General features: G+C 42.6%; 1 protein-coding gene across 1 annotated transcript; it reads right to left on the reverse strand.

Annotated features, from left to right (window-relative positions):
• Positions 1-602: 602 nt before the first annotated feature.
• Positions 603-1,085, reverse strand: LOC126335627 (uncharacterized protein K02A2.6-like). Its single transcript, XM_049999082.1, has one exon. The coding sequence runs from the start codon at positions 1,083-1,085 to the stop codon at positions 603-605; it is 483 nt and encodes a 160-aa protein (XP_049855039.1).
• Positions 1,086-12,882: the final 11,797 nt, after the last annotated feature.

Here is a 12,882-nt window from a genome sequence, read left to right on the forward strand (position 1 = left end):
AGCACATGCACCAGCACAGAAGTGTCCTGTAATGTTAGTAGCACATGGAGAGGTGCAACTAATGATGCATTGTTTGGTGTGGAGCTTTAATAGTGGTGGATACCATACTTATCCTCACAATCTCTATATGAACAATACATAGGAGGTGGTTGTATATTCCTAGAGTCATCATTTAAAGATGGTTCTAGAAACTTTGTTAGTAGACTTCCTCAAGGTAGTTTATGTCTATCTTGAGGAGTCTGCCATTTCAGTTTCTTCAGTATCTTTGTGACACTCTCCCATGTATCAAAAAAACCTGTGAACTTCTGTGTTGCTGTTCTCTGTATATGAGGTGACAATTACTGAACTGTATGAAAAAAATGTAAATTAGTTACAAACTGTGGTGTGCATCATTTTATTCAACATGTAGACATCACTATAGATATTTGGATTTAGGTTATGACATGTTTGATATGCCTGCCATCATTGGTGACAGTTAGGTGCAGATGAATAGCAAAATTCTGCATGACTTGCTGAAGCGTCATAGTTGACGTGTTCAGATCTGGAGAAAAGCAAAAGAAACTAATGATCAAAGTCTGAAAACAATTTATTGGACTGTTCAATTAACCAAAACAAAAGGTGCGAACGAACCATTCAGCCAATCTGTTGAATGCTGCGTGGAAAGGAGCGGTGTTAATCAAGCGGATGCCCAAGGTGGTGCAAAAAGCCTTGAATTTGGCCGAGGTAAACTGAGGGCCGTTGTCAGTCACCAGCGTCTCCGGAAGTCCCTCAATTGCAAAAATACAGGAAAGTGCTTGGATGGTCTGGGCGGACGTCGTGGAGGTCATGACATAAGGGAACCTGCTACCAGCGACGACTAGGATAAGCCAGGAAAATCCAAGGAAGGGACCTACAAAATCAAGGTGTAACCAGGACCGTGGAGAAAGAGCATCTGGCCACGCGACGAGGCGACGCAGTTTCACTGCTTGCTGCTGTTGGCACGACGGACAGGAAGCCACCATGCCCGCGATCTCGGCGTCCATCTCCCACCAGTAGATATGTTGGTGTGCCAGCTGCTTGGTCAAGATGACACCCCAGTGTCCCATGGGAAGGAGTTCTAAGGCATGTTGGTGGAGAGAGGAAAGCAGGACCACCCTCCAACGATCAGCATCTCCCGAGATGAGGAGGACGCCATCTCAGGCAGTGAGGTCCTGGTGGCGGTCGCAATAAGTGCGGACCTCCGGAGACCGCAGGTGACAGCCGTCCATCGGCCACCCCTGTAGGACATGGTGCAGCAAAGTCCAGAGGGTAGGGTCCTCGGCCATGTGACGGGCCACCAGCTTGGCATCCAACGGCAAGGTAGCGATGGCATCGGCTTCAGCAGTATCCAGGTGGAAACAAGCACACGGGATCGGCGTCGAAAATGTGGTCGGCCCCCACCAGGAGGTGAGATAGGACAGCATTGGCATGCAGCGCCGTGGCCTGAAATCGGATACCATAGGAATAACCTGCGAGGAACAGAGCCCCGCGCTGGAGCCGGTGCGCAGACCGGGTGGGGATGGCGGACATAGAGCTGAACAATGAGACCAACGGTTTGTGGTCGGTGTATAAGGTGAACTGACGACCATATATGAAATTGTTGAACTTCTTGAAGCCAAATATGATCGCCAATGCTTCCTTCTCGATCTGGCTGTTGTTCCACTGAGCCGGAGAGAGTGTTTTCGAGGCGAAAGCCACCAGGTGCTCCACCCCCTCGATGATACGAGACAGCACTGGGCCGATGCCATAGTCAGGTGCGTCAGTAGCCAATATGAGAGGCAATAACGGGATCCTACAGAATCAGGCAAGCCAGCATCAGGAGAGCCGCCTTCAGACGGTGAAACGCCCTATCACAAGCCAGAGACCAGTCTCATACAACGTCCTTCTGAAGGAGACGGTGGAGAAGTTCTGCCAAGGCCGTGGCGTGTGGAATAAAATGGTGCTAGTAGTTAAGCTGGCCCAAGACGGACTTGAGTGGGGAGACGTCCCATGGAGCCTGCAGCTGCTGGATGGCCTCGATATATTGTGGTGCGGGGTGAATGCCGTAGGCGCTGAGGACATGGCCGAGGTAGGTCACCTGAGGCAGAAAAGAAAGTTACTTCTCCTTGTTGCAACATAAGCCAGCAGCCTGGAGGACACGGAAGAGGTGGCACAGGTTCCAGGCCAAGTTTGGGACAGAGGTGCCCGTGACTAAGATGTCATCCTGGTAGTTCGCCGTACCCGGAACGTCTTTCGTCACGGACTCCAGATAGCGCTGAAAAATGGCGAGAGCACTGGCGTCCCCAAAAGGAAGACACTTACAGCGGAAAAGCCCAAAAGGAGTTGAGATGACCGAAACAGCTTTGGACAGCTCATCCAAAGGTAACTGGAGGTACACATCCCTCAGGTCAATTTTGGCAAACACCTTGCCACCAGCCAATTTCGACAAAATGTCCTCAAACTTCGGGATGGGGTAAGAATCGATAACAGGCTCAGCATTGTCAGTGGCCTTAAAATCCCCACAAGGGGATAGCCCAACAGCAATGGGAAACAGGGCTGAGGATGCCCTCATCCTGCAGGCGTTGAAGCTCCTGTCGTAACTTGTCATGCAGAGCGAAAGGAACCGAGTAAGCCTTATGGAATTTTGGGACAGCCAAGGGAAGGAGTTCGATGTAGGCCTCAAAACCTGAAACCCCCAGAGTCGGGGTGGAGAAAACATCAGGGAATTCCTGCAACAGTTGTTGGAGATGGTCACCCGCCGAAAGAGACTGGACCGTTGGCTCCGAATCGTGGATCTCCAAGCCCAATAAAGGGAAAATATCCATGCCCAATAGGTTCGTGGTCGTGGGCGCGGAGAGGACCTATACCCAAGGCTGAACGTCATGCAAGCGGTACTGGACCCGAACAGAGAACCACACTTGGAGGTTAATGACATCATTACTGTAGCTCTGTAGGGCCTCATGGAAAGGACGGAGAGGTGGGGAACCTAAACGACGGTGGGAGTCAGCATTGATGATGGTGGGGGAAGACCCTGTATCCACCTGAAACAGGAGGGGGACGCCACGCCATCAACCTGTAACATCAGAGTGATTGTTGCCACTGAAGGCGGAAGGACGGACTGCAGAAAGAAAGTCTGCGGTGGAGGGACGGAGTCGTCCTCCAGAGAGTTGGGAGCATTGATGGATGTGTGGTCCTTGAGCATTGGGGAGGCCGACCGGCACACCTCCGCCTTGTGCCCCTGTTTTCCGCAGTCCAAACAGGTCACAAGTTGAAACCGACACTCAGCTCGCCGGTGCAAAAGGAAACATTACCGACAGGTTGGTAACCCTTGCCGCTGTTGTGGCCAGGGCGGTTGACGCCACCATATGGCGGGTGGTCCGATGGTGGAGCGGTCGCGCCCTCTGGATCCGGGAATGGGGGAGGGCCCTCTGGATGGGGGGGTGTGTGTGAGACCCCTGTGAGGCATACTGGCGCCCTGATGGATGTGCGACAAAGACCTCTGTAGGGGGAAACAACTCGGCTGACAAGCGAGTATACTGCTCATGATGGTGGACAACATTTAAGGAGGTATCCAATGATGGATTCTTCAACTTAAGGAGGTCGGTCCGCAAGGAGTCACCCGGAGCATGTACGAGAAGCATGTCCCGAATGAGCACTGAACCATATGACTGTTTACATGAGGGGTTACCACAAAAAAAAACCGACAGTCCCAGGAGAGGCCTCAAAGTGTGGCGATCCACTCCCTATAAGATTGGGAGGGGAGCTTCTGACAACAAAAAAACTTGTGACGGGGAGCCAGCTCGTGGACCTGAGAATCAAAATACTCCAACAACCTTGAAGTCAACTGTTTGTACGAGAGAGCGTGCGGCTCCGTTTCGGGGGGCAACTGCTGCAACAGATGATATATTTTCGGACCGATATAGGCAAGAAAAAATGCGCGCATCTGCACGTCACCAACGACGTCATGCGCTAAAATATGTTGTTCTAACCATGCTACGTAATTGCCCCAAGGCTCCAAAGACTTTTCAAACTTAGGAAAAGCGGGTGGCGTGACCCACAGCCCCACGAGCAGGGAAGCGGACATATCACTCGCTGCCTGAGACCCACGGGCGACAGCGGACAGAGCCTGCAATTGCTGAATAATAAGTTCATTCGTCTGCTCCATACCCGATAAAAGTGCAAGGATACATGCTGAGGGCTGATCGGGTCCCAGAATATCCTCTGCCGTGGAGGAGAACAAGCATCAAACGCATGAAAACCACAAACCAACTCGTCACCACTGCTATGTCTACGTAAGCAGAAGAAACTAACGATCAAAGTCCAAAAACAATTTATTGGACTGTTTGATTAACCAAAACAAATTCTCCAAGTATAACACCAACACAAAACAGTGATCCGTCTTTGAATCACAACTACATAAAAGAATAATATAGAACATAACTGAAACAATTTCCTACTAGTCTCCGCCAGAGACTTAACCGATATACGAAGCCTAATCCAGAGTTCAGCAAGATGATCCAAGCCGGGCTGCCAGGGCGGCAGCTATCCACATCTGCTGGCGGTTGATGAACTGCAGATGTGCAGTCGAGCGCCTGCCTTTATAGCGCTTCGGCCGATGAGTACCTCGGAACTATTTTGCATCACGTGGTTTGACGTGTGAAAATAGTTCCGAGACTTGCAGCAACCTCTTCCTTACGTTTATGTGGGCCGGTAGTGGCCCTTGGTGGCCGCTGGTGTCTTTGCTGTGGTGTTGGTGTTGTGGCCGTTCATCAATATTGATTGTCGGTTGTTTAGTGCTTCGGTGTGTCTGCAAAGTGGGCAACCCGCGGCTGTAGGCTGTCAGTTTGGTTGCTGATATTCTAGGTGCCATGATGTCTGGTGGAGAGGGCCACAGCAAAAATGGTGGTCAATCGAGGCCCATGCCAGTGGCTCCTGAGGACCCCAGAACCAAAATGTGCTTCACAAAGTGCTGCTCCAGGACATCAAACACTCTTCTGCTTCGATGGCAGAATCAGTGACACTTTGATTAATGGGGATGAAATCATCTTCAAAAACCCTCACATAATGTTCAGTAGTCACCATGCCATCAAGGAATATCACACAGATTATTTCATGACTGGACATTGCACACCACATAGTCATCCGTTGAAGGTGAAGAGACTTTTCGATCGCAAAATGCAGTGTCTCAGTTCCCCAAATCCACCAATGCTGCTTATTGAGGGACCCATCCAAGTGAAAGTGGGCTTCTTCGCTAAACCAAACCATGCACATGCGCACTAGTTCCCAGCATTCCCCACAGCAAACCTTGCAGTTTGAACTTCCTAATGCAAATCGTTCAGAATTTATGGTGATTTTATTTTATTTATTTATTTATTTATTTATTTATTTAAATGTCAAGCTTTGTAGGGCCAAATTGAGGAGCAAATCTCCAAGGTCATGGAATGTGTCACTACATGAACTTACAACATAAAAAGTAATAACAGATAAAAATAAATGTTCATGAACCTGAAAGAAAATCAGTCCATAAGTTTAAGCAAACACTATCAGCAATACAAAGAGAATCATCTTAATTTTTCAAGGAACTCCTCAACAGAATAGAAGGAGTGACCCATGAGGAAACTCTTCAGTTTGTTGTCAGTAAGCCCATGGATTACTCCTGAGATTTTTGAATTTGACTGGCAGCTTATTGAAAATGGATGCAGCAGTATACTGCACACCATTTTGCACAAGAGTTAAGGAAGTCCAATCCAAATGGAGGTTGGATTTCTGCTGAGTATTAACTCAGTGCAAGCTGCTTATTCTTAGAAATAAACTAATATTGGTAACAAGAAATGACAATAAGGAATATACATATTGAGAGGCCAATGTCAAAATACCCAGACTCATGAAAAGAGGTCGACAAGAGGTCCGTGAACTCACACCACTTATTGCCCGAACTGCCCGTTTCTGAGCCAAAAATATCCTTCTAGAATGGGAAGAGTTATCCCAAAACATAATACCACATGACATAAGTGAATGAAAATAAGCAAAGTAGACTAATTTACGTGTGAAAATATCACTCACTTTCGATACCGTTCGAATAGTGAAAATGGCAGTATTAAGTCTTTGAACAAGATCCTGAATGTGGGCTTTCCACGACAGCTTACTATCTATCTGAACACCTAGGAATTTGAACTGTTCAGTTTCACTAATCATATGCCCGTTCTGTGCGATTAAAACGTCAGGTTTTGTTGAATTGTGTGTTAGGAACCATAAAAACTGAGTCTTACTGTGATTTAACGTTAGTTTATTTTCTACAAGCCATGAACTGAGGTCATGTACTGCTCTACTTGAAACTGAGTCAATGTTGCACACAACATCCTTTACTACGAAGCTAGTGTCATCAGCAAACAGAAATAATTTAGAGTTACCCATAATAGTAGAGGGCATATCATTTATATAAATAAGGAACAGCAGTGGCCCCAACACTGATCCCTGGGGCACCCCCCACTTGACAGTACCCCACTCAGACCCACATCACAGCCATTATCAACATTGTGAATAATAACCTTTTGCTGCCTGTTGCTCAAGTAAGAGGTGAACCAATTGTGAGCTACTCCCCTTATTCTGTAATGGTCCAACTTCTGGAGCAATATTGTGTGATCAACACAGTCAAATGCCTTTGTTAAATCAAAAAATATACCAAGCGTTCGAAAGTTTTTGTTTAGCCCATCCAGTACCTCACAGAGAAAAGAGAATATAGCATTTTCAGTTGTCAAACGACTTCTAAAGCCGAACTGCACATTTGATAGCAAATCGTGTGATATAAAATGATCAATTAACCTTAGATACACAGCCTCTTCGATAACTTTTGCAAACACTGATGGCATAGAAATAGGTCTAAAATTATCTACATTATCCCTTTCTCCCTTTTTATAAAGCGGCTTTACTACTGAGTACTTTAATCGCTCAGGAAACTGACCATTCCTAAAGGAAAAATTACAAATATGGCTAAATACAGGGCTAACATGTACAGCACAGTACTTTAATATTCTACTAGACACTCCATCATAACCATGAGAGTCCTTAGTCTTCAGTGATTTGATTATTGTCTCAATCTCCCTCTTGTCTTTATCACAGAGGAGTATTTCAGACGTCAATCTCAAAAAGGCATTTGCTAAGAAATTTATATGATTTCCTGTAGATACTAAATTTTTATTTAATTCACCAGCAATGCTCAGAAAATGGTTGTTAAATACTGTACATATATCTGATTTAGCAGTAACAGAAATATTATTACTGCAAACTGACTTTATATCATCAACCTTGTGCTGCTGACCAGACACTTCCTTCACAACTGACCATATGGCTTTAATTTTATCCTGTGAATTAGCTATTCTATTTGCATACCACATACTTTTTGCCTTTCTAATAACATTTTTAAGCACCTTACAATACTGTAGCTTGATTGTGACTACTTCTAACATTTTGATATTATTCCTGCTTTGTTCTACATGATATCCTTATCCCACTAGTCAGCCAACCGGGTTGTCCATTACTGCTAGTACCCCGTTTAGAATGTTCTAATGGAAAGCCAACTCTCAAAGAGCATGAGAAATGTGTTATGGAAAGCATTGTATTTATCATCTATATTATCGGCACTATAAACATCTTGCCACTCTTGTTCCTTGATAAGTTTTGAAAAACTGTCTATTGCTGTTGGATTAACTTTCCTATGTAGTTTGTAATTAAATATGACATTGGTTAGAGTACAAAAAACTTTTAGTGTTAAAATTTGTGCATCATGGTCTGAAAAGCCATTCACCCTTTTACTAACAGAATTCCCATCTAGTAATGAAGAATGAATAAAAATATTGTCTATGACTTTGCTACTGTTCCCCTGCACCCTAGATGGAAAAAACACAGTTTGCATCAGATCATATGAATTTAGGAGATATACAAACATCCTTTTTCTTGCACAATCATGTACAAAATTAATATTGAAGTCACCACGTAGAACTACTTTTTGGTACTTCCTACAAAGTGAGTCAAGAACGCTCTCTAACTTAATCAGAAATGCTCTGAAGTTGGGGTTAGGGGACCTATAAACAACAGCAATAAGAAGTTTAGTTTCACTAAATTCAGCTAATGCTGCACAACTTTCAAATATCTGTTCAGTGCAGTGCCATGATACGTCTGTGGCCTCAAATGAAATACTGTTTTTTACGTACTGAGTCACTTCCCCCACCCCGCAAGGAACTCCTTGAGAAACAGCCAGCTAATCTGTAGCCTGGTAAAGGAAGCCTCTGATTTATCAAATTATTTAAGTTGTGCTCAGATATACCAATAATTTCAGAGTTAGCTTCTATTAGCAGTTCACTAACTTTATCTCTAATATCTCTTATATTTTGATGAAATATGCTAATTCCTTCTCTACTTGGAAACATTACATCCTCTGGAGGTGAGCCCTTAGTAAGAGGCACTTCCTTTAAGCAGGTATACCTATCAGCTGACTTCAGTCTAAAAAAGGTGCAGCTCTAACACCAACTACTATAGGAATTTTTCCATGAGTGATACCACTATCACCACCACCACCACCACCCACTACACATTTAGCCAGCCTCCCCTCCCCACACCTATTGAGGTGTAGGCAATACCTAGTGAAACCCCATCTACTGATAGACCCAACTGGCACCACTGAGATGTGATCCATGCCCTCCGCCATCAGTGCTCTCCCCAGCCCCACATTAACGCGCCTAACAGCCGCATTAAGGTGAGGCCAATCATGAAGCTGAAACAGTTGCACTAAATGCACGTTAGTGCCACCATTTTGAGTAGCTATCTTTACCGGGTCACCACCTATGTCATATTCCCCGTCCCTATTGAGACTGTTCCCTGCTCTACCCACTATCACTACCTGATCCTCTTTCGTAAAATTCTTACATAACTCCCCTATGCTTTCAGTCACCTGAGCCAACCCTGCACTAGCCTTCACAATGATGGTGACCTGGTACTCACTGCGCAACACTTCCTGCAACTGCTGGCCCACACCTCTACCGTGGGAACTACCTAGCAGCAGAACCTTCTTTCTGCTAGACTTTGCAACTAACCTAGGTCTCCTAACTGCTGAGGACTGCTGCAAGTTACCTACATCTACGGCTACACAAGGCTCCTCTCCACTCAACTCTGACTGTTGGTCGTATCTATTGCATGTATGCAAAGTAAAACTGTCTTGAGTACCTCCTCTCCCTAGCTACCTTCTTGCCAACTGCCAGTTCCTATTCCCCACCATCCTTCACCCTCCTCAACCTATCTAGTTCCTCCATTGCTCATTGTAACTGCACCTGAAGGGCACAGATCTTACGCTCCTGCTCCTCTATTAACTTGTTTCTACTACAGATTCTACATTCCCAGGAGAGGATCTCCCTAAAATGACCACTGGCTTCCCCACTGCATTCCCCTTAATGAAAATACTTTGAACAAATCCCACACCGTAATCCACTACTCACAAACCTACAACAGAGCCCACACTTTTCACTCATGGTAAATTTTAAAGTTACTGAAAAAAAAAAAACTATATGTCTACGTTACCAAAGTTCAGTTACACCAGTAGAACTATTTAAGAACTAACAATAATGGTCTCGAAATTCTCTGCATACTAAGAAAGCAGCTACTTGTATTAATACTACAGGTGACACCAATACCAGTAAAACTTCACAAAATTATTAGCTACAAGCAATAAATTAAAACTACCACTGTAACACTAAACGAAGTTAAAACACTATATGAAAATTTTACTGAAATATTTCACTAGAAAGAATAATAAACGTCAGTTGAAAACTAAAGCACGAAAATTGCTAACGACTTCAACACACTGAAAACTCTATATAACACAGTGAGCGAACGATTACAAAAGTTTATTAAGTTGTTATTTCACCACAAACGGCATGCAACACTGCTGAAATCTATTAAATTTAATAACTGTATTACAGAGCACAAATAAGTTTGTCAGTACTTAGCTTATAACTGATACAGCTGCAGTGCACACCGCAAAATGTAAACAAATTATTTCATATAGTTCAATAATTGTCTCTCTGTACGTTCAATATCCCCAGTTAGCCCTATAATATTCTAGGAGTGGTCACGTGAGAGATCTCTAAGCAATCACCTTCATAGAGTGATTGCACTTCCCCAGTATTCTACTAATAAACTGAAGTCAACCACCTGCTTTACCCACAACTGATCCTATGTGGTCACTCCATTTCGTGTCCCTACAAAGTGTTACATACAGGTATTCATTGATATTATATGGTACTATGTTTTTTTTCATTTTTGAAGTTCGCAGTTTTACATTTCTGAACATTCAAAGCAAGTTGCCAGTCTTTGCATCACATCGAAATGTTATCTAGAACTGACTTAATATTTATGCACCATCTTTTGGACAATATAACATTATAGATAACTGCATTGTCTGGAAAAATTCTCAGGTTATTATTACCATTGTCTTCGAGGTCTTTAACATATAAGGTGAACAGCAAGGGTTCCAACACACTTCCGTGGATCACACCCAAGTTACTTCTGCACCTGATGATGACTTTTCAACCAACGTAACATGCTGTGTCCTCCCTACCAAAAAGACCTCAATCCAATCATAAATTTCACTTGATACCCCATATGATTATACTTTTGATAATAACCTTAGGTGTGGTACTGCATCAAATCAAATGCTTTCCAGATGTCAGTCCATCCTTGACCAAACAATCCTTGGATAAAAACTTACTTGACTTCATAATCATAGCACCTAATCTATCACAAATTTAATTAATTCTGCAGTTGATTTGCTCAATACTGCTGTCACTTACTGACCTGTGTAACACTTCCAGTGCCTCTCGGTGTTGAAAAAACAAAAATAGCTCCCATGTCCTTAAAATATCAATTCACAAAATGACCCAAATCTCTCCACAAGTAGTAATTATGAAAAATATATAAAAAACAAATAGAGGGATATATCTAGTATAGAAAGCAAAAGAATAGAAAAGGAAAATTTAATTATAAATTTTAGAAATATGGGAAGGGGGAAAAACAGTAGAAAATATTAAAATATTAGTTATTCCAATACGTAAGAAAATCAATATTATAGTCATAGAACATAGGTCTGGGACACCAAAGATAGTGTTAATTAAAGTATAAATAGCCATACATTGTAATTACAATACTCTAGTCTGTTCTAGTTTGGAAGTTATTTAGGACATAAAGCTTTAAAGAACAACAATTGAGACCTTATTAAATGGGGATCAAGAAAAGATCTTGACGAGATTGTTTTTGAGGATTGTCAATTCAAGACTTTAATTTGGACATTTAGCAGATTAGATAAATGGGAAGGTGAATAGTAATCTCTTTGTCTTTAATGTCAATTCCTGTCAGTATTTAAATGCTTTACTGAATTGAGAATTTTAACCGGATTCGGACTTTGAATTGTGATAGTGGGAAACTATAACTTCACGCGACTAGTGATCATAGTTAATGACAGTTTGCAGATATTAAATACAAATAACTTATTTACCGAAAGTGACAGGATATTATCTAACATCTCTGATGCTAGCGGGAATCCTACTTAGACATCTAATTAAAGAACTTCTTTGAATGAGATCGTACGAGTGAACCTGTTTATTAATAATTCTTGTCAATCAACTGTCATTGTTAATTTGAAACATAATACAAGTCTTGAACATTAATCTAACTTAGATTAATAAACATTAAGGTTGCATGATCTATGCCAAGAACAAACTAGTGATTCGTAACTAAAACAATTGAACGAAAGATTAAAATATCATCGTCTGTAAACATTGGTAGGAAAGCTACTGAAGATTTTTTTCTCTCAGAGTTGGGAAGACTGTACGTGTAGTGACCCACGTTTAACGATGGGTTTTAAAAGTAATCAAACTGATACTTAGCCAGGACAATACTAGATAAAATTAAAACCGTTGAATCACAGTCAATATTAGACAATAAAGCGAAAACAGAATAAGCACTGCTACACATATTTGGCGCCCTACAACATGGAGCTTGAACATAAGATTGGTAGAGCAAGATTTGAAGCTGCTACAGGTATTGAGGTTCGCATATTAGGAAGAAGGACGTCGTAGGCAGTTTGTTTCACAGGTCGCTGTTGAGTGCGAGAAACGCGGGTCTTTCCAACTGCTGAGGGAGACAGTCAGCAATGCAGAGGATGACACAGCTCAACCAATAAGCGACAGCACTGGTCTTCAAGTCTACGAGAGTGCAGCCAATCACAACGCAGCTGATCTACGGAACCACGAGAGTACAGCCACACTGCTCATCTCTACGAGAGTGTACTACTGCTATTATGAAGCAAAAGAATCGACCTCAGGTATTTAATTATTATTTTATCGAAGGAAATCATGATAGGGATTGTTTCTTTGTGTCACCTTTTGTAGTAGTGCTGTAGTGTAGGGTGTGAAGTATTTTTTTTTTTTAAAGCGTGTAATGATTAATGTTGACTTTATAAATGGTTAGGAGACGTAGAAATAGAATGGATGATATGGAAGATTTACACTAAGGGGAACCTGATGTACAGAGAAATGTGGTAGAGGGATTAGATGCTGTTGATTCACAAGTAAACGTTAGTGATTCAAGTATTGCTTAGAATATGGAGACAACTACTAATGTTAATGTGAACTTGATGGAAATGGAGAATATGGGTACTGCATTTGGTGATGGGAGTACATCTCAATTTAGTAATACCAATACTTTAGTTGGAAGAAAACATTGCTGCTAAATTGGAAGAAAACATTGCAGCAAAAGAAGCAGAGCGTTCTGCTAAAGAAGCAGAACGTTTTGCTAAACTAGAGGAAAATATTTTAAAAGAAAAAAAAAAGTTATCTG

Source organism: Schistocerca gregaria, chromosome 2 (genome assembly GCF_023897955.1).
Source record: "Schistocerca gregaria isolate iqSchGreg1 chromosome 2, iqSchGreg1.2, whole genome shotgun sequence".
Taxonomy (NCBI): domain Eukaryota; kingdom Metazoa; phylum Arthropoda; class Insecta; order Orthoptera; family Acrididae; genus Schistocerca; species Schistocerca gregaria.

Coding starts and splice junctions, on each gene's coding strand:
- LOC126335627 (XM_049999082.1), bottom strand. CDS start 1,085: ATGGGACACTGGGGTGTCATCTTGACCAAGCAGCTGGCACACCAACAT.